Source organism: Aotus nancymaae, unplaced genomic scaffold (assembly GCF_030222135.1).
Source record: "Aotus nancymaae isolate 86718 unplaced genomic scaffold, 86718_ANA_hifiasm-v0.15.2.pri h1tg000028l, whole genome shotgun sequence".
Taxonomy (NCBI): domain Eukaryota; kingdom Metazoa; phylum Chordata; class Mammalia; order Primates; family Aotidae; genus Aotus; species Aotus nancymaae.
In genome coordinates, this window is record NW_026988441.1 from 15,905,671 (window position 1) to 15,925,858 (window position 20,188).

The following is a 20,188-nucleotide window of genomic DNA, read 5'->3' on the forward strand; positions in this document are numbered from 1 at the left end:
TGCTAAAAATACAAAAGTTAGCTGGGTATGGTGGCAGGCACCTGTAGTCCCAGCTACTTGGGAGGCTGAGGCAGGAGAATCGCTTGACCCTGGGAGGTGGAGGTTGCAGTGAGCCAAGATTGCACTACCGCACTCCAGCCTGGGCGACAGAGAGAGATTCTGTCTCAGAAATAAATAAATAAATAAAACTTAGCCCCAGGAATCAGGAACCCAAAAAAGGCTCTCCAGACATACCACAAAATATGAAGGACTATTATTTGCCTGTGAGGGTATTCTTTCCCAGCCCCTCTCTAGGTTTCTCTGCTTCTCTCACCCATATATCTTACTGGGTTATGATAGAAACATGCTAGGATTCACTCCCCATTGGCTCTCTCCAAGCCTCAGTTTTCTTGTCTATAAAATGAGGTAACGCCTACCTTACTGGGCTGTAGAGAGGATGACATGAGAAGGTATGTCTTGTGCACAGTTCCTGACTTTCAGGAGGTGTTCAATAAACATGAGTTCATCGTTCTTGCCTTCTGAGTCCTAGCTGCTTGGAAAGTGGCAGTGACTAAGCCAGGCTCTTTTGGATTCCCACAGGTTTTTAAGCAACGGTCCTCAGGAGGGCCAAGGGATACTCAACGGTGATGGCTTCCCCCAGACTCATTCCCCTGTGGAAAGATTTGAAACTTCTCCTAAATGACGTCATAAATAAAAGCAAGGTAATATATATATGTAGGACATAAATGTATTATGGGTTGGCTGCTACCTGTCTTACAGTAATGAGCATTTCAGAAGAGCCACAGATTGTCCTTGAGAACAGGAAGCAAACAGGATATACCATAAAGACAATCATCCCCTTAGTAGGAAGTAGGCCATCAATTTCCATAAGTAACAGACCTCTCACAAGGACTTTTCTTTTTTTTTTTTTTTTTTTGAGACGGAGTCTTGCTCTGTTGCCCAGGCTGGAGTGCAGTGGCACGATCTTGGCTCACTGCAACTTCCGCCTCGCAGGTTCAAGCAATCTTCTGCCTCAGCCTCCTGAGTAACTGGGATTACAGGCGTGCGCCACCGTGCACAGCTAATTTTTATATTTTTAGTAGAGACAGTGTTTCACCCTCTTGCCCAGGGTGGTCTCAAACTCCTGAGCTCAGGTGATCCACCTGCCTCAGCCTCCCAAAGTGCTGGGATTACAGGCATGAGCCACCACACCCGGCCTCACAAGGACATTTCGATAGTGGAAAGTATACACGCCGGAGCATTGTCAGAGGAACTGACCTTCTGGAAAGAGAGATTTTCTAAAACAGGGGAGGAGGCACCAGAGAGAACAATTGCCAATCTGTTTTGCTATGGTTGGCTCTGCATAAAAGGATCCCAGGGCCAGCCATGGTGGCTCATGCCTGTAATCCCAGCACTTTGGGAGGCCGAGGCAAGTGGATCACCTGAGCTCAGGAGTCTTGAGACCACCCTAGGCAACGTGGTGAAACCATCTCTACTACTAAAAATACAAAAAATTAGCCAGGTGTGGCAGTGGATGCCTGTAGTCTCAGCTACTCAGAGGCTGAGGCAGGAGAATCGCTTGAACATGGGAGGTGGAGGTTGCAGTGAGCTGAAATCAGACCACTACACTCCAGCCTGGGACCACAGAGGGAGACCCTGTCTTAAAAATAAAAAAGGATCCCAGATGCATGTTTGATAGCATATGCTCTATCACTGTGGGATAATATATATGTTGTATACATGTTTGTTCTCTGTCAGATTTAAAGGCCAGATAGGGTGTCCCAAGAATCTTACTTAGTGCAGCTTTAAGCTTTAGTAACTTAGAGCTGCACTGACTTTGGGAGACTCTGCTATATTCCATGTGGGTGTAAGGTGATGTACTTGTCTGTGTATTCTGTTAAATACTGTATCTTTTATGGTACGTGTACCTTCTAGACACAAGCAAGAATGTTAGAGGGGGCCGGATGTGGTAGCTCATGCCTGTAATCCCAGCACTTTGGGAGGCTGAGGTGGGAGGATCACCTGAGGTCTGGAGTTTGAGACCAGCCTGGACAACATGGTGAAACCCCATCTCTACTAAAAATACAAAAAAAAAATTAGGCCAGGCACGGTGGCTCACGCCTGTAATCCCAGCATTTTGGGAGGCCATGGTGGGCTAACTATGAGGTCAGGAGTTTGAGATTAGCCTGGCCACTATGGTGAAACCCCATCTCTACTAATAATACAGAAATTAGCCAGGTGTGGTGGCGTGTGCCTGCAGTCCCAGCTACTCAGGAGCCTGAGGCAGGAGAATCGCTTGAACCCGGGAGGTGGAGGTTGCAGTGAGCTGAGATTGCGCCACTGCACTCCAGCCTGGGAAACAGAGTAAGACTCTGTCTCAAAAAAAAAAAAAAAATGTTAGAGGGCAGGAGGCATGGCTAACTTCATGTTGGAAAGAACATCATTTTTCCCTGTGTTCACACTAGATTTGCCCACAGAGGCCCTGTAGGGTTGGGTTCCTTCATGCATTGGGGGATTTGTTACATACTTGTGAAGTGTAACTGTCCCACAGGTGATAAGTTGTGCACAGGTAGGTAGAACAGGAGTAGGTCCTTCAGGTGGGAGGCATGACTTTGGGAACTGCTCCAGTTGTGACTTATGCAAGAATATATTTAGTGCCTGTGTGCCCTGGCCTCTTAGTTTATGCCACGCCTCTCTCCAGCAACCTTTAGAAGACCCAAAGAACTACCTAGTTGTGCTGAGCGACCAGTCCCAGATACTGTTCAAAGAGTCTTGCTATCCTCAAAATATGCCGTGTGTATGCTATTACTTCAGTGATGCCTACTTCTTTGCCTCCCTCTCTTGGGTGACATCAAGCACAAAAGAAATACAGGTAAGACTGCCTTCCTTCCCCTTCTTGGCCCATTCTCCAAGGGCCATGCCTATGGAGCCCTTAACCCAGATTGACAAAGGAAGATATTCTCCATGAATAAATGTGGTCTGAAACCAGGAATCCCCCCCTCATCCTTTCTCCAATTATAGTCCCCAAGTTAAGTAGGCTTCATGGTTCCCCTGAAGCAGACCAAGGTTAGGAAAAAGGTCCTAGGCTTCCTGCCTCTACCGTACTTCCAATTCCCATTACCAGGGGATAAAATCTCACTCTAGCATCCTCTAATTCCTCCTTAGCACAAAACATGGGGAAATATGGGAACATTCTGTCCTTTCCTCCTCTACTATCATCTCTAGGCAATTTCCATCTTATTCTCATCTAGGCTGTAGTATGGATGAAGAGCAAAACTGAGGACATGGTCGAGAAGAGAACATTCTCCATGACTGAACAATTGCTACCCATCCAGTCCATGGTCCACATAGGTTCCTTTCATATCCTTGTGGTCTACTGTGGTGACCTGATCCTGAGACTCTTTGGGGACCACTTTCGGGCATTCAAAGCCCTAGGTAAAGTGCCCTGCCACTTCAACATCAGCTGCCTCTGCTATGACCTGGAAATGAAGATGCTGCTGTCTGGTATCCTGGCGGCAGTGGTCACCTGGGTCATTGAGCAAGGTGGCACGGGCCTCCAAATAGCCCACATAGTCTCCATGCCAGGTGATGAGCTTGTCCAGGACATCGTGCTAAATGGTCCCAATGGCTCCCTCTTGGCCCTGTGTGAGACGGTGGTGAGGGTCCTTATGCGCCAGGGCAAGGGCCAGCTGGGAGAGGTGAAGAGGTTCACATCCACCAGCAGTGGCTCCTCCATCACCTGCTGCTTCACCTGTTTTGATCAGGGCTTTCTCTATGCTGGAAACCAAGCTGGGGAAATCCAAGTCTGGAACCTCCATCAGGGCCATCCACTCCACAGTTTCCAGGCCCATCACTCGGCAGTGATCTGTATCCATAGCCGACCAGAGGCCCACACCCTGCTAACAGCTGGAAGTGACAGCCTAATCAAGGAGTGGAACCTGACTTCAGGGAGCCTGCTCCGGCGGCTAGAGCTTGGCGAGGAGCTGTACCGGCTCCAGTTTATTGACAGCATTACTTTCTTCTGCCAAACTGCCCACAGTTTTTCCTTGCACCGCCTACCCTGCTTCTACAGCCTCTTCAATGTCTGTGGCTCTGCTCCCCAGCAGTTGCGTCGGGTCTGCTGTGGGGATAACTGGTTCCGGATCCTGTGTACTACTGAGGATGGCTTGTTGTGCTTTGTGTCCCCAATAACAGGGGATCTTCTGGTTATCACCTGGCCCTTCTCAATCCTGGACCGGGCTGTGGATTGGGCCTACGACCCAGGTAAAGAGGAGCTCTTTGTAGCAACAGGCAGCTCCGAGGTGCTGGTATTTGACACAGCCCGCTGCCCTTGCCCAGCCAAGTATCTCTTATGCACCTCCCCAGATTCTCAGGACTTTGTACAATGCCTGGCTTACGGGCATTTCAAATTGGGGCGGGGCCTGGAGGGACTGATATTCTCTGGGCACCAGAGTGGTGTGATAAGAGTGCTCTCCCAGCACAGCTGTGCCCGATTAGAAAAATTCATGCACTTTGGTGCTGTACTGGCACTCTCCACACTGTCTGGAGGGATCATGGGTGGCCGAAGAAACTCTCTGCTCTGTTCCTATGGAATGGATGACTATGTGCACCTGTCAGAAGTTGTGCTTGGTGGGGTCAAAGTGCATCTGCAGCCTCTCGCCAGCATTCTCAGCAGCTGCCACCTCACACATCTGATACTCTTGCCCAAGTCTGTGGGTGCCATCACAGAGACAAACTGCCTGCGTCTCTGGAAGTTCCATGATTTTCTGTCCTCTGGGTCACAGGATGGCTTGAAATTTATAGAAACACTCCCTCTGCACCAGTGTGCCATCACATCCTTTGATGTCTGCCTGTCCTTGAGTCTTTTCGTCACAGGTTCTATCGATGGCTGTGTTCGGATCTGGGACTTCCACGGCAGACTCATAGCCATTCTGGACTCATCACTGCACTTTGGCCCACTCTGTTTTGCAAATGACCGGGGTGACCTGCTTGTGACTTTCAACCAGAGTCTTTACCTGGTGTCCTGTTTAAAATTGCTCCCCCCAGCCCTGCTGACTCGCCTTTCCTATATGAGTTTACTAGATGAAGTACTGGAAGCCCCTAAGCCTTTCATACCAAGCTTCTTCTTCTCCTTTGAGACCATGTTTGTGCCCAAGTACATCTACCTTGGACAAGGGCAACAGAAATTAGTGGGTCTGGAGAAACTTGTCAACAACCGGGCCATTGCCTTTGACCATTCTGTGCCACATGTGATAGAAGAAGATGAGGAAAGGAGCCCAGTGTTACTGTGTTCCTCCATGCATTATTCTTTGCGGGACATGGAAGACTGGAAGACGAGCAAACGTTACCACCACCATTATGTGCTTCCTCCCCAGCTACAACTGACTAGCTGGGATGGACTCAACCCCTATCAGATATTGCGATACTACTTTGGTCATGGGCGGGAATGGCTTTTTGCCCCTGATTGCTATATCCCCAATTCAGTGATTCGTGCCCGTCTTTGGCCAGAGGGCACCCCAATATACCTACAGTGCAACCTGCATGCACCCCAGCGGGAGTTGGAATGGGACAGGTCTCAAGAATTCTTTTTCTGGCACAGCAGGGTAAGAGCTATAAGTAATATAGAATATCCAAAGAAGGAGGAGGATGAACACTTCCTAGAAATGAGACTTTCCAAGGATGTAACCTACAGTGTCCTTACAGATAGAGCAAACCGAAGTTGGCTGGGAAGAAAGATGAGTGAAATAGCCATTAATAGCATGATTGAGACAATGCTCAATATTATGATCCATGCTTCCTCACTGAAGTACCAATCCTGTGTTGCTGCACTAGGGCAAATCTTTACCTCTTACCAGGTTTCTCCAACCCTATGCTCTGAGACAGCCCATAGGCTACTGGATGATACAACCAATTCCAACCCTCTGATCCGAGAACTAGCTTGGGAAGGGTTGAAGCGTCTAGGAATGATTACTCACCTTTTTGCCGTGCCTCTGGCTCAAGGATTAATGGACAAGGATGAAAGAGTGAGGAACAAGACCCTAATGCTCATGGCTGAGATTGGAATCCATTCTAGGACCTCACTTTTAGAGCTGATCCAGAAACCAGAGACTTTTCAGGAGATGCAGTAAGTTTGTGCTTTTCCTTCAGTTCTTTACCCCATTCCCCATTTCCCCCCTCCTTTCCTTTGCTATCTCTTCAACCTGTTCATTAATTCTCTCTTACCTTTCTTCTTTCTCATAGCCTTTGCTCATTCCTAGATGACTATCCTTGACAATCCCCTGACAGCTCACTCTTCCTCCTCCTCCTTTTTTTTTTTTTTTTGAGACAGGGTCTCACTCTGTTGCTTGGGCTGGAGTGTAGTGGTATGATCTTGGCTCACTGAAACCTCTGCTTCCCAGGCTCAAGCAATCCTCCTGCCTCAGCCTCTTGAGTAGCTGGGGCTACAAGCATGCAACACCACACCGGGTAACATTTTGTAGAGACAGAGTCTCACTATATTGCCCAGGCTGGTCTCGAACTCCTGGGCTCAAGCAATCTCCTGCCACCTTGGCCTCCTGAAGTGCTAGGAGTACAGGTATGAGCCTCCTCCATAATGCATGGAGGAACACAGTAACACTGGGCCACTGTACCTACCTCCTTTCTCCATTGCTTTTCCTATGTATCCCCTACCTCTTCAAGTTCCATTTTCATCCTTTTTTCCTACGCCTACAGCCTCTAATACAGATCATTCCGTTTGTTGCCGTCTTGGCTTCCTAGATGCTTTCTTTCTTTTTTTTTTTTGAGATGGAGTTTCACTCTTGTTACCCAGGCTGGAGTGCAATGGCGCGATCTAGGCTCACCGCAACCTCCGCCTCCTGAGTTCAGGCAATTCTCCTGCCTCAGCCTCCTGAGTAGCTGGGATTACAGGCACACGCCACCATGCCCAGCTAATTTTTTGTATTTTTAGTAGAGACGGGGTCTCACCATGTTGACCAGGATGGTCTCGATCTCTTGACCTCGTGATCCACCCGCCTCGGCTTCCCAAAGTGCTGGGATTATAGGCGTGAGCCACCGTGCCCGGCCGATGCTTTCTTTCATCTCGGCCATTATTTTCCTCTACATATGCCATCTCTCTTGGCCACTTTGTCAAGCCTCCTGCCTGTTCCACAGCCGTTCTTTTCTTCCCATTCTCTCTTTTGTTCCTGACTCAGCATAATCCTTCTTCTCCTTTGACTTTCATAGGCAGGAGATGATCGGGGAGGAACCCTTGGACCATCTGCTGGGGATGCGGGCCACAGATCTCCAAATCCTTTACACTCAAGTGGAGCAGAGATTGAATGAAAATCTGACCTTGTCAAGTAGCAATGAAAAGCCGGCTTTTTCTTTAGATGTCTCAAAGCTTTCCGAGCTTAAATCCTTTCCCATGAAAGCCCCAACAAGTTCTGAAGAACCTGAAGTAGCCATCAAGCCCAGCAAAGGCCAACGACGAGGCCGAGCAGGGGGCAAAAAGCAAAGTATGTAAGGGGTAATCTGGTCCATGCCTCAGGGTCACCAAGAGGCAGGGTAGTTAGGGTTAAAGTGGATCAAGAGATACCAGGTGGGCTGGCTGGACACGATGGCTCATGGCTGTAATCCCAGTACTTTGGGAGGCCAAGGCGGGCAGATAACTTGACGTCAGGAGCTCAAGACTAGCCTGACCAACATAGTGAAACCCTGTCTCTACTAAAAACACAAAAATTATCCAGGCATGATGGTGGGTGCCCGTAATTCCTGCTACTCAGGAGGCTGAGGTGGGAGAATCACTTGAACCCAGGAGGTGGAGGTTGCAGTGAGCTGAGATTGCACCACTGTACTTCAGTCTGAGCAACAGAGCAAAACTCTTTCTCAAAAAAAAAAAAAGGATACAAGATGGGAAGAGAGATAAGTGGAAAGATCTCATTATAGACACTCTCTTAAGAAGGATCCACTCAAACTCAGGAAGACTCTAAGGCCCAGCTCTCTAGGATTTGGCAGGAGTTGGGGGATAGGAATAAAGCAAAGAGAATGCTTTTTCTTTTTTTTAAGTCCTCAGCCTTCTCTCTTGGTACTTTTTTTATGGCAGCTCTTCTTAGCTCACATCTGATATTGGGAAGGGTTTCATTTAGCTTCCCAGGGTTTGCTTACCTCCATCTCTCAATTTTTCCTGCAGGCTGGAAATGGTTGCGGGGTCTCCAGAAGATGAAAGAGAGAGGCTCTAAACATATGGGCATAGAGCTGGGTCTCTTAGAGGATGAAAGTGGGACTGAGGCTGCACCAGTTGAGATGGAGGAAGCATCCATACATTCCAAATGGTCTTCAACCACCAGTGTAATAAAGCTCTTAAAAGATGTTGACTCTCAAGAGAAAGATATCTCACAGGATCGCATTGCACTGACCCTGAAGAGGCTGAGGAAAATACGTGACAAAAGAGACGAGAAAGCAACAGCTCAGAAGCACAAGAAGAAGGGAGAAGCCCAAGTTATAACTGGGGAACCTCCTGTAATAGAACAGCCAGTTATTAAAAAGTTTAAACTTCAAGGGCGGGGAGCCTCTGGAGTGTCTGGCCGCAGGTCTACCACTGGAGGTGGCTCAACATGGCGGGACGATCTATGCCATCTTATGACCCTGAGGATATCTGGTTCCCAAACAGAAATGTCAGAAAATCTAAACACTGAGCTAGTGAAATTTGCTCAGGAGATGCTGGTAGATAGGCACCCCAGCTGGGAACTCTTTCAGGAGATCTGCCCCCTGTTGAAGAAAGAAAGTAAGGTTCTGCTTGAGGACCTTGATTGGGATGCAGTCCCGCCAGAAGAAAAACCAAGTTTTACCTATGAAGGAGCAATTAGAGAGGACATGACACGAGATGTGATGCAAGAAGTGATCAGATATAAGGAAGTGATACCAAGGGAAGAAGAACAAGCACAAAAGACAGCGAGAGACATGCCGGGCTTGGAGGAAACCCAAGTGATTTTGAAGAAAGGCAAGAAAAAGAAAGTTGTTTTTTTAGAACCAGGTGATGTAACCAAGGGAAAACAAATACCAAGGAAAGAAGAGAAGAAAACCTTTCAGAAGTCACCTAAGCAAGAGAGGAAAGCTGTCCAGCGGGAAAGAAAAGCAGGAAAACTAAAGACAGAAATGACTGAAGAAGAAAGGGATATGAGTGAGGAAGCAGAGGAAACAGCCACACTTGAGGAGGAAGTGGTCGAACAAGAAGAAAGACCATTTATGATTGAGAGGACACCATCTTGGCAGGACTGGAAAAAGTCCTGGGATGAGTGGAAACAGGTCCATGGTAAGACAAGGAAATCCTGGAAAGCATGGAAGAAAGACTGGGAGAAGAGGCTTCTTCAGGAAGAGAAACTACACCAGGCTGGAGAGAAGCTATCTCCGGAGGAGGAAATGCTTCAGGAGGATGAGAGAAAGCTGAAATGGGAGGAGTGGAAACAATACTGGGAAAACATGTTGTCATCTAAGTCCAAGGAGCAACTGTACAAGGATGAGGAAGTAGTGACTTTGGAGGAAGAAGTGTCTCAGGAGGGGGAAGAAAAAGAAGAGCAGGTCACAGAAGAGCAGAGACAGATCCAAGAAGAATACAAACAGGCCAGAATTCACAGGAAACAAGCCCAAGCTGAAAAAAAACAAGCCCAAGAAGAGAGGAAATTAGCACAAGCAGAAGAGAAACTTGCACAACAAGAGAGACAATTGGCCCAGGAAGAGAGAAAACTGGCCCAGGAGTATGTCAAAAAAACCCAGGAGGATGGGAAAGTGGCCCAGGCAGAAGGTAAGTTTGCCCAGAAAGAGGAAACACTGGCCCATGGAGGGGAGAAACTAAGCCAGGAGGCAGAGAACTTGGCCCGGCAAAGGAAGAAACTGGCCAAGCAATGCGAGAAAGTGGCTAAAGAAGAAGAGAAACTAGCAAAGAAAAGAGGGAAATTGGCCGAGATAAAAAGCATATTGGTCCAGAAAGTGGAAGAAGTGGCCCAGAGGCAGCAAAATCTGGACTGGCAAGAAAAGGAGCTGGCCCAGAAACTAGAGGAACTGGCATGGGACACAGAAGAACTGTCTAGGAAAAAAGAGAAACTGAATCAGGAAGAGGAGACACTGACTGAAGAAGAGAAGATACTGGCTGAGGAAGAGGAGACATTGGCCTGGGAAAGGGAGAAACTGTCTGAAGAAGAGAGAAAACTGGCCCAGGAAGAGGGGAAACTGGACCAGGACAAGGAAAAAATGCCCGAGGGAGAGGAAAGACTGGCCTGGCAAAGGGAGCAATTGATTGAAAAGAAGGTGAAACTGGCCCAGAAAAGGGAAAGACGGACTGACAGCATGGAAGAACTCACAAAGACCGAGGCGATAGTGTACCAGAAGAAGAAGAATCTGGCTCAGGAAAAGGAGAATCTGGCTCAGGAGAAGAAAAAATTGGCTCAGAGGGAAGAGTGTCTACTCTATGGCCAAGAAAGACTCACCCACAACAGAAAGCAATTAGCCCAAGTAAACAACAAATTGAAAATTTTCAAGAAGACACTGGCTCAGATAGAGGAGAAGCTGACACAGGAAAAGGAGACAGTGATCAAGAAGAAGGAGAAACTGGCCGAAAGAGAGAAAAAATTGGTCCAGGTAGAGGACAGTCTGGCTGAGAAACAGGAGAAATTGGCTCACGAGAAAATGAAATTGGCTCTGGAGAAGGCCATGGTCCAAGGAAAGAAATGGCTCAGAGGAGACTTGGATATTGGTAAGGAAGAAAAGGCATTGAACCTGGAAATGAAAAGACTGGCCGAAGAGAAGATGAGACTAGTGGAGGGAAAGGAAACTCTGTCTAAGGGAGAGACTCCCGAAACTTCAAGACTAAGGAAAATGACTAAAGTTGAACAAGAACTAGTTGAGAGGAAACTGTCACTAGAGGAGAAGATACTGCTACATGAAGACAGGATACTGGCCATAGGGAAAAGGGAAATTGCCAAAGGAAAACTGGAATTTACTAGAGGACAGAGAATATATGCCCAGGAGCAAAGGAAGTTAGCCAAAGATGCAAGGATGTTGATTAAAAAAAAGGAGAGCCTTTCCAAGGAACCAGCAAAACTGAACAAAATCTTAAAGGCACTTCAAAAACTAATCAGGGATGAAAGGAAACTAACCGATGAAGAAATAAAGGTGACAAAGATAAAGAGGTCATTCTTTGCTAAGGAGAGCAGATTGAATAAAGAACAGAGTAAACTGGATATCAAAGAGTGGGATTTTTCTGAGAAACAATCAGAACTGACTAAAGATGAAAAAAAACTCACTCGGAAGCAGAGAAAACTGGCCAAGGAAATGAGAAGAATGACAAACAAAGAAGAAAAAATAACTGAGGAAGAGAGCAGATTGGCCAGAGCGCATTCAGAAGTCATACTGGATGATAAAGTGGAAGGAGGACCAGAAGAAGAAGAGGTAATCCCATTCCTTAAACGAAAGTGGAGAAAGAAGAAAGAGGCCAAGGAAGTTGATGAACCAAAGGAAAAGTTTCCTAGTCAAGTGGATGAGGTGGAAAGTGAAGAGCATTTTTATGAAGAAATGGAAAGCCTGTTAGATGAACTAGAGAAGCAAGAAAGTTTGTCTTCTGAGGAGGAGGAGGATGAAAGGGATGAAGAGGAGGAAGAAGAAAAGGAAGGGGAGGTGGAGGAAGAGGAGGAGGAGGAGGAAAAGAGAAAGAAGAAAAAGGAAAAGGAGGAGGAGGTTCAGGAGAAGGAAGAAGTGTTTGAGGAGAAAGAAGAAATTATGACTGAGGAAGAGTTAGAAAGTTTGAGTGACAAGGAAGAGGAAGAGGAGAGCAGCTCACTGGAAGAAGAGGTAGACGAGGAAAAAGAGATCTTAAAAAGAGAAAAACAAATTATTTAAGTTACAAGAACAAAGAAGAAAGAGCCTAAGAGGAATGGAAAAAGTCCCTTCCACTGGAAAAGGAGTTTCTCATGTCAAAGGCAGGGCTATGAGACTAAGAGTTCTAAAAAGCCCTTTGAAGAAACTGGTGTCAATAGCTCTGGAGATGAAAGAGAAAACACCGATGCCAGTGCCGAAGAAACAAATATCCTGGGAAGATAAAAAGGCCACAGTAGTTGAAATACCCAGGAAATTCTCAGGGAAAATGGATAAAGAAAGAGAAGTGTTGGGAAAATATGAGCCCATACCTCCCCCTGTTTTGGGTACAGTTTTGGAGTCCCAAGAACAGGACTTAAAAATCCCATTTATGTCCCACATATTAAGGAAAACCGTGGATGCTCAGGAACTCCAGTGCAAACCACTAGGTCCCCAGTGGAAGTGGCTTTTGCAGCATCTGTCTCTGCTGGGACAGACTGAGGTGCAGTTACCTCTCTCCCAAATCCTAGCTAAGGAACAACATGCAGACGTAAGCCTCTCAGATGTAGAGTGGATCTGCCATGTCCTAGAACGAATGGAAGCAGGAGAAGAGCTTTCCAAGGACAAGTTCCACAGACTGTGCCAGCTCCTCAAAGACCTCGCCTCAAAGGGAAATTTAGAATGGCTGCATCTGGCCAAACTTGAAGCCATTGTGTACCGTTACAAGCAGGCCCTGGAGTCACAAGGCACAAGGATCTCAAAACCAAATAGGGAGTCCATGAGTCCAAAATACCTGAAAGTGATTCCTCCTATACAAGCAAAGGAAAAGGAGAGCTGGCTAGAACGTCTGGCTGTTCCCACACGAAAATCCCCATTAGCTACCAAGAGGATTCCAGACCCAAGGGCTAAAAATTGGCATCTTCTAGGAGAGCCTTACAGAAGTGAGAGGGCACAGCAGATATCCATTGCCCACAAGGAGATGGCAATGCAATACTTTCATCCTGCCACAGAGACATTTTTCCAAGTGTCCATGCCTCTGTGGAAAAGCAAACCCTGGCACTGATGTTTCAAAAGGACTTCTGGTATTTTAAGGATAAACGCAGGTTTCCCAAATTGCCCAAGTTGGAGAAGAAGACACAGCCCATTTCTAAAAAAAAGGAAACGTTGCCTTTGTGGGAGACATTCGTGGCACTGTACCATGTTTTGCGGATGCTGCAGCAGCGATATGGAAAAGACGGTGCTGCTTGGATGGAACAGTTCAACCAGCTCATGGAGCTGTACCAACTTAAATCTCCCCGAATCCAGAGGCTTCTACTAGAGTTAGTGCAGGGAGAGGAACTTCAACCCCAAGAGATCATCTACAAAGAGGCCCTAAAAGCCACAGAGCTAGTTCCTGGGGAACGGCTGCTCTACTGCCTGTTTTGTGGTGGCTCTCATACTACTAGAGGCCCTCAGGAGTTCCGGGGTGTGGTACCCGTCCCTGGGCAGAACAATGTGCACACCATCCTTCCTGTGGGCATTGCCCAGTATGGGATCTTAGAACTTGCCTGGAAGAGCCTGCCCCAAGCTGATATTCACCTCACCAAGGCATTGACACACATTGTTGCTCCCACTCCCTAATTTGGAACTGACTGGAGATAGGGACCTTTCATTACCAACTGGAGAAAGTCCTGGTCACCAGAATCTAGACCTTCATATCTCTCTCTTTTTTTTTCCTTTTTAGATGGAGTTTTGCTCTTGTTCCCCAGGCTGGAGTGCGATGTTTCAATCTTGGCTCACTACAACCACCGCCTCCTGGGTTCAAGTGATTCTCCTGCCTTAGCCTGAGTAGCTGGAATTAGAATCATGCGCCACCACACCCAGCTAATTTTGCATTTTTCATAGAGACAGGGTTTCTCCATGTTGGTCAGGCTGGTCTCGAACTCCCAACCTCAGGTGATCCACCCGCCTCGGCCTCCCAAAGTGCTGGGATTACAGGAGTGAACCTGGACCTAAACCTTCATCTCTGGGCCCACACAGAGGTAGGACCAGGTCAAAGCCCTTTCCCAGCTCTAGAAACACAGCTTCTGTATGGGGAATAAAGAGGAGGTTCTTGTTTGCAACAAGCACTTTGATGTGTTCTTTCCCCCCATACTGGTTCCCCAGGAAGGTAGCCAGGGAAACCATTTACTCAAATACTCCTGAGATGGGGGAGCATCCCAAAAGACAGTGGTGCTCACCGTGTGGATGTGTTGAGGCAGAGGAGTCTGTCCTTGTCCTCTTCATACCTTCCCACCATCCCCTCCAAGAACTCCAAGAAGGAAAGTACCAGGCACAAAAACTAATATATATTTGGCATGAATATGAGAGGTACTGATATCATGCAAAGAGAATGGGCTTTAGAATCAGAAGATGCAATATTTTATCCCTTAGTATTTGGGGGCCTACAGTGGGGCTGACTCTATTTTTCTGATTGTAGTTCTGCATGCTGATGATTTGAGTCCCAGATAGCAGGAATGCTGTGTGTTAAGGAGTCTCTCAGAGTAAAGGAATAATCTTCAACAAGTTTTAGCCAGTACCACCTCCATCTCGTGACTGGATTTTTCTGATAGCTCAGGGTTTCCATAACCTGAGGTCTAGATGTACTTCAAGAGTTCATGAAGCTCTTCAAATTAAATGAAAAAAAGTTGTTGGCATCTGTTAGGTACTTTTTTTCTGCTGAGAAAAAGTCTGTAGCTTTTATCAGATTCTTAATGAGGCTCCTGACACAAATACATGAAATCAACACTTACGGAGACAGCATAGGGCTTTAGCTCAGACATTGCCAATCATCAGTTGAATGACCTTCAACAAGTAATGGCCTTACTGGGCCCTAGTTTTCTAATTTTGTTTGTTTGTTTTTGTTTTTGTTTTTTGAGACGGAGTCTTGCTGTCACCCAGGCTGAAATGCAATGTCACAATCTCGGCTCACTGCAACCTCCGCCTCCCGAGTAGCTGGGACTACAGGCACTCACCACCACGCCTGGCTAATTTTTGTATTTTTAGTAGTGACGGGGTTTCACCATTTTGGCCAGGCTAGTCTCGAACTCCTGACCTTGTGATCCGCCTGCCTTGGCCTCCCAAAGTGCTGAGATTACAGGCGCACACCCACCATGCCTGGCTAATTTTTAGTAGAGATGGGGTTTTACCATGTTGGTCAGGCTGGTCTCAAACTCCTGACCTCAGGTGAACCGCCAACCTGAGCCTTCCAAAGTGCTGGGATTACAGGCGTGAGCCACTGTGCCCGGCCAGGTGGGAAGATTTTAATATGGGAGTGCAAACCAAAAATAAAATTCTAAGCCCCCCAGCCAACTGAATGGACCCCTCCTCTTGGCCAAGGGCATTCTAAGATATACCTGAAACACTAGTTCCAGCAATGATGGGAATGGGTGGTCAGACATGTCTCATTATACCTTCTTCTCTTTGGAATTCAGGTACAGCTGACCAGCATTAACACTGAAACAGAGACCTTAAGACTGACAAAGCATACCCTTTGTAGCAATAAGATACCAGCATGGGCCAGGTACAGTGGCTCACACCTGTAATCCCAGCACTTTGGGAGGCCAAGGCAGGTGGATCACAAGGTCAGGAGATCAAGACCATCCTGGCCAACATGGTGAAACCCCGTGCCTACTAAAAATACAAAAATTAGCTGAGTGCAGTGGCAGGTGCCTGTAATCCCAGCTACTCAGGAGGCTGAGGCAGGAGAACAGCTTGAACACAAGAGCTGGAGGTTGCAGTGAGCTGAGATCATGCCACTGTACTCCAGCCTGGCGACAAAATGGGACTCCATCTCACAAAAAAAAAAAAAAAAAAAAAAAAGATACCAACACGACAGACAGCAGGCCCTGAAAGAAATGGAAGTATTTTATCCTAAAATATGTTTCTTTGACATATTTTGAAATGGCCCTGCAAAGCTGATTCTTGTGGGGAAAACCAACATTTTGTAGAACATCCCCTTCCCTTTCCAGGTCTTTTGCCTGATCCAGAGAGAATTAACTAAGAATCTGGCACCTTTCTAAGTCCGATAAAAAACATGTACAAATCTATTAACTCTGAGACCTGCTACCTGGACACTTCATCTGCATAGTAGGAATCTTGGTCTCCATAGCCCCTTATATTAACCCAGACACTCCTTCTATTATTGATTCCAGGTCTTTAGATAAACTCTTTCAATTGCCAGTCAGAAAATCTTTGAACCCACCTATGACCTGGAAGTCCCCCACTTCCAGTTGTCCAATCTTCCCAGACCAAACCAGTCTAATCTTCTATGTATGATGCTTTACGTCTCCCTAAAATGTATAAAATCAAGCTGCAGCATGGTCACCTTGTGTGCATATTGTCAGAACCTCCTAAGGCTGTATCACTGGCCATGGTCACTCATATCTAACTCAGAATGAATCTCTGCAAATATTTTACAGAGTTTGACTCTTTCATTCGACAGAGACATTTAAGGATGTTTTTTAAGAGTTAAAGAGGAAAGACACACAAAAGGTGGCTCAACAGTCAAAGACAGGTTTATTTTGGGGCAATAAACCTGAGAGGGGCTTCTGGCTGATTTTGGTCAGGAGCGTTCTCTCTTACAGACTTCTATTGGTGAGAAAGCTTGGAATGTTTCTGTGTCAGGAAGAAGTTTACAGTGGTGTTGGAATGTCTCTGGTTAAAGGGGAGGTTATCTTGGCGTTATCTCTCCCAGCCAGTTGGGAGGGGAGGTTATCTCGGGGCTGGCATGTCTCTAGTTGGGGAGGGGTTTGGAATGTTTCTGGTTGAAGATGTTATTTGTGGTTTATGGTCATGCTGACCTTAGCCATTAGGCTGATGCCCTTTGGATTTAGGCAGGTTTTGATCAACGTGAACTTAAAATGACAGTGCTTGTCCAAGGTGGCGATACTTCTGCTCTGTCATGTTTGTCACACTGATGTGGCCAAATCATGGAGATGGTAAGCTCGAAGGTGTAGGATGAACAGCGGAATACTAGGAATACTGGTATAAGCCAGGTCCCTGATAAAGCAAGAGAGAATGGGGTCCAGAGTCCAGCTGGAAGAATTAGCTTTAGACAAGGGGAAAAGGATGTACCTTTCCAGCATAGTGAGGGGTACGAAAGAAAAACATCTTGGGCCCCCCAGAATCACTAAGCTAAAGGAGAAATTCAAGCTGAGAACTGCTCAGGGCAAATCTGCCTCCCATTCTATTCAAAGTCATCCCTCTACCAGGTGCAGTGGCTTGCACCTGCAATCCCAGCACTTTGGGAGGCCGAGGTGGGCAGATCACCTCAGGTTAGGAGTTCAAGACCAGCCTCACCAACATGGTAAAACCCCATCTCTACTAAAAATATAAAAATTATCCAGGCATGGTAGTGTGAGCCTGTAATCCCAGCTACTTGGGAGGCTGAGACAGAAGAATCACTTGAACCCAGGAGGAGGAGGTGGCAGTGAGCTGATACCGTGCCATTGCATGCTAGCCTGGGCAATAAGAGCGAAACTCCATTTCAAAAATCAAAAGTCAAACAAAATCATCCCTCTACTCACTGAGATAGATGTATATTCTGATTGCCTTGTTTGAAAAGGCTTATCAGAAACTCAAAATAATGCAACCATTTGTCTCTCACTTACCTGTGACCTGGAAGCCCCTCCCTGAGTTTTTCCTGCCTTTCTGGATGGAACTAATGTACTTCTTACATGTATTGATTGACGTCTCATCTCCCTAAAATGTATAAAACCGAGCTGTGCCTCGACTACCTTGGGCACATGTCGTCAGGACTTCCTGAGGTTGTGTCACAGGCACGTGTCCCCAGCCTCGGCAAAATAAACTTTCTGAACTGAGACCTGTCTCAAATTTTTGGGGTTCACAGGAGAAAGAAAAGATAGGTAAGTTTGTAGCTGTGACAAATGAGAAAAAAACAAAATTCTAAATCTCCAGTGGACTGAATGGACTAAATCTTGGCCGAGGGAACCCTAGAGAAATCTTGGAAGCTGAGTTCATGGCCATAATAAGATGGGAGATCAGAGAGGTCTCGAACACTTCCTTCGTTAACAGTCATTAGACTTTCTTCCCTAAGGGCTAAACAGAACTCCTCCACAGCTCTCCATTTTTTGAGACAGGGTCTCCCTCTGTTGCTCAGGCTGAAGTGCAGTGGCACAATCATGACTCACTCTGGCCCTGACCTCCCAGGCTCAGGTGATCGCCCACCTCAGCCTCCTGGGTGCTGCCATGCCTGGCTAGTCTTTGTATTTTTTAGTAGAGACAGGGTTTCACTATGTTGCCCAGGGTGGTCTTGAACTCTTGGGCTCAAGTGATCTGCCCACGTTGACCTCCCAAATTTCTGAGATTACAGGCATGAGCCACCACATGGCTGGCCCTAAACCAGCCCTTTCAAAAGACTACTGGCTTATCTTCCCTGGTAAAGAACAAAGACAAGGTTAATCCTTTTGATTCCTTCACCCCTTCCTGAGACATGCTTCCTATTCTCCTTTTCTTCAAATGTACACATTGTCTTTTGTAAAATGTAGATTTACTGGGCACTAACTAAAGTCTCACAATTATGTAATCATTTGTCTCACTGCGGGCCTCCCCCTGCCTCCTACTTTAAGGAAAACGTATAAACACTAAACCTCCTGAGAACCTCTTTGGCGGTTCTCCAAACAGCCACAGATATTTCTGTGACTCACGTTTTTTTTTTTGGGCGCACCCTCAAGATGGCTCAATAAACCCCCATGATTTGAGACTTATACCCTGATCACTCATTTTAGTTGTCACAAGTTAAGGGAATTCCCAAATAATACATTCTATTTTTTTCCCAAGCCACCCCCTAATTCTTTATTTAAGGGTCAAGGTCTTGCTCTATCACCCAGGCTGGAGTACAGTGCTATGATCATAGCTCACTGCAGCCTTGAACTCCTGTGATCCTCCCATGTCAGCCTCATGAGTAGCTGGGACTATAAGCATGCACCACCATGCTCAGCTATGTTTTTCTATTTTTATAGTCTTGCCATGTTGCCCAGGCTGGTCTCAAATCCCTGGCCTGAAGCAGTCCCCCTGTTTCAGCCACCCAAAGTGCTGGGATTACAGGTGTGAGCCAGTGGATGTGACCCACATTCTATTTTTAGAGTGAAGTAAAAAGTTATTATCTGGGAGTGTGAAGGGAATAAGAAGAAATTTGATTTTGCAGGGCAATGATCTCCAAGGAGTACAATATTCTTCAGGAGTGTGGGCAGCCTGCAAAGTGCATGAGCAGTGAATATTGTTGATTCAAAACAAATTTAGACTTGGATAAGGAGAGACCTTAGTTAAAAAGGTGTGGTGGCATGTACCTGTAGTCTCATCTACTTCGGAGGCTGTGACAGAAGGATCGCTGGAGGTTATAGTCAAAAAGTTGGAAGCTTCCAGCACTCTGAGAGGCCAAGGTAGGCAGATTGCTTGAATCCAGGAGGTCAGTATCAGCCTGGGCAATGGCAAAACCCCATCTCTACCAAAAATACAAACATTAACAGGGCACGTGCCTGTCGTCTGCAGTTCCAACTATTTGGGAAGTTGCGGCAAGATTGCCTGAGCCCAGAAATCCAGGCTGCAGTGAACAGTGATTGCGCCACTGTACTCCAGCCTGGGAAACAAAGTGTTTCAAAAAACTGTTTAAAACGGGAAGCTTGAATTTAAAATTTCAGAGAGGACTGGGTGCAGTGGCTCACACCTCTAATCCCAGCACTTTGGGAGGCTGAGGCAGGTGGATTGCTTGAGTCCAAGAGTTCAAGACCAGCCTGGGCAACATGGCAAAACCCATCTCTGTAAAAAAAATATAAAAACTAGCTGGGCCTGGTGGTGCACATCTGTGGTCCCAGCTACTCAGGAAGCTGGGGTGGGAGGATCACCTGAGCCCAGGAGTTGGAAGCTGCAGTGAACTGTGATCGTGCCACTGCACTCCAGCCTAGTGACAGAGTGAGACCATGTCTCAATAAATAAATAATAAATAAATAAATAAAAGTGCAGAGGGAAATCATTAGAGTAATACATTCCAGGGTGTGGGTGGCTGATGGGGAGTAAAAGTGAAGGTTGTGAGAGTTAGTGAATCCAGGGAACAGAAACCCATGTTCAAAGGGGCTATCACTCAGGACAACTGCATACCAGTAGCTGCAGAGGAAGCACAGAAGCCAGGTATAAATCTGGCCTCTGAACAAGGGAGAGAATCATCGATACCACGCCATTCTCCTTTCAATAAGATCTGTCCCTTGCCCCAGAGAAGTGAGCCTAGCAGTCATGACCCTCTTTTGGGTTATTGTGTATACCAGATCCAAGTTAAGCCAATCAGCTTCTCCTTTCAAGGAATTTGGAATTAAAACTGAGAGCAACTGGTCAAACTGTACTGGCTGCTTGA

At 46.6% G+C, this 20,188-nt stretch overlaps 1 protein-coding gene across 1 annotated transcript; it reads left to right on the forward strand.

The window, feature by feature from the left end:
- The first annotated feature begins 626 nt into the window (after positions 1–626).
- WDR87 (WD repeat domain 87) lies at positions 627–13,422 on the forward strand. The gene is given in 7 exon segments (XM_012438897.2): positions 627–701; positions 2,681–2,851; positions 3,231–6,103; positions 7,201–7,472; positions 8,147–11,838; positions 11,840–12,806; positions 12,809–13,422. Coding segments are annotated over 7 exon segments (8,664 nt in total).
- Positions 13,423–20,188: the final 6,766 nt, after the last annotated feature.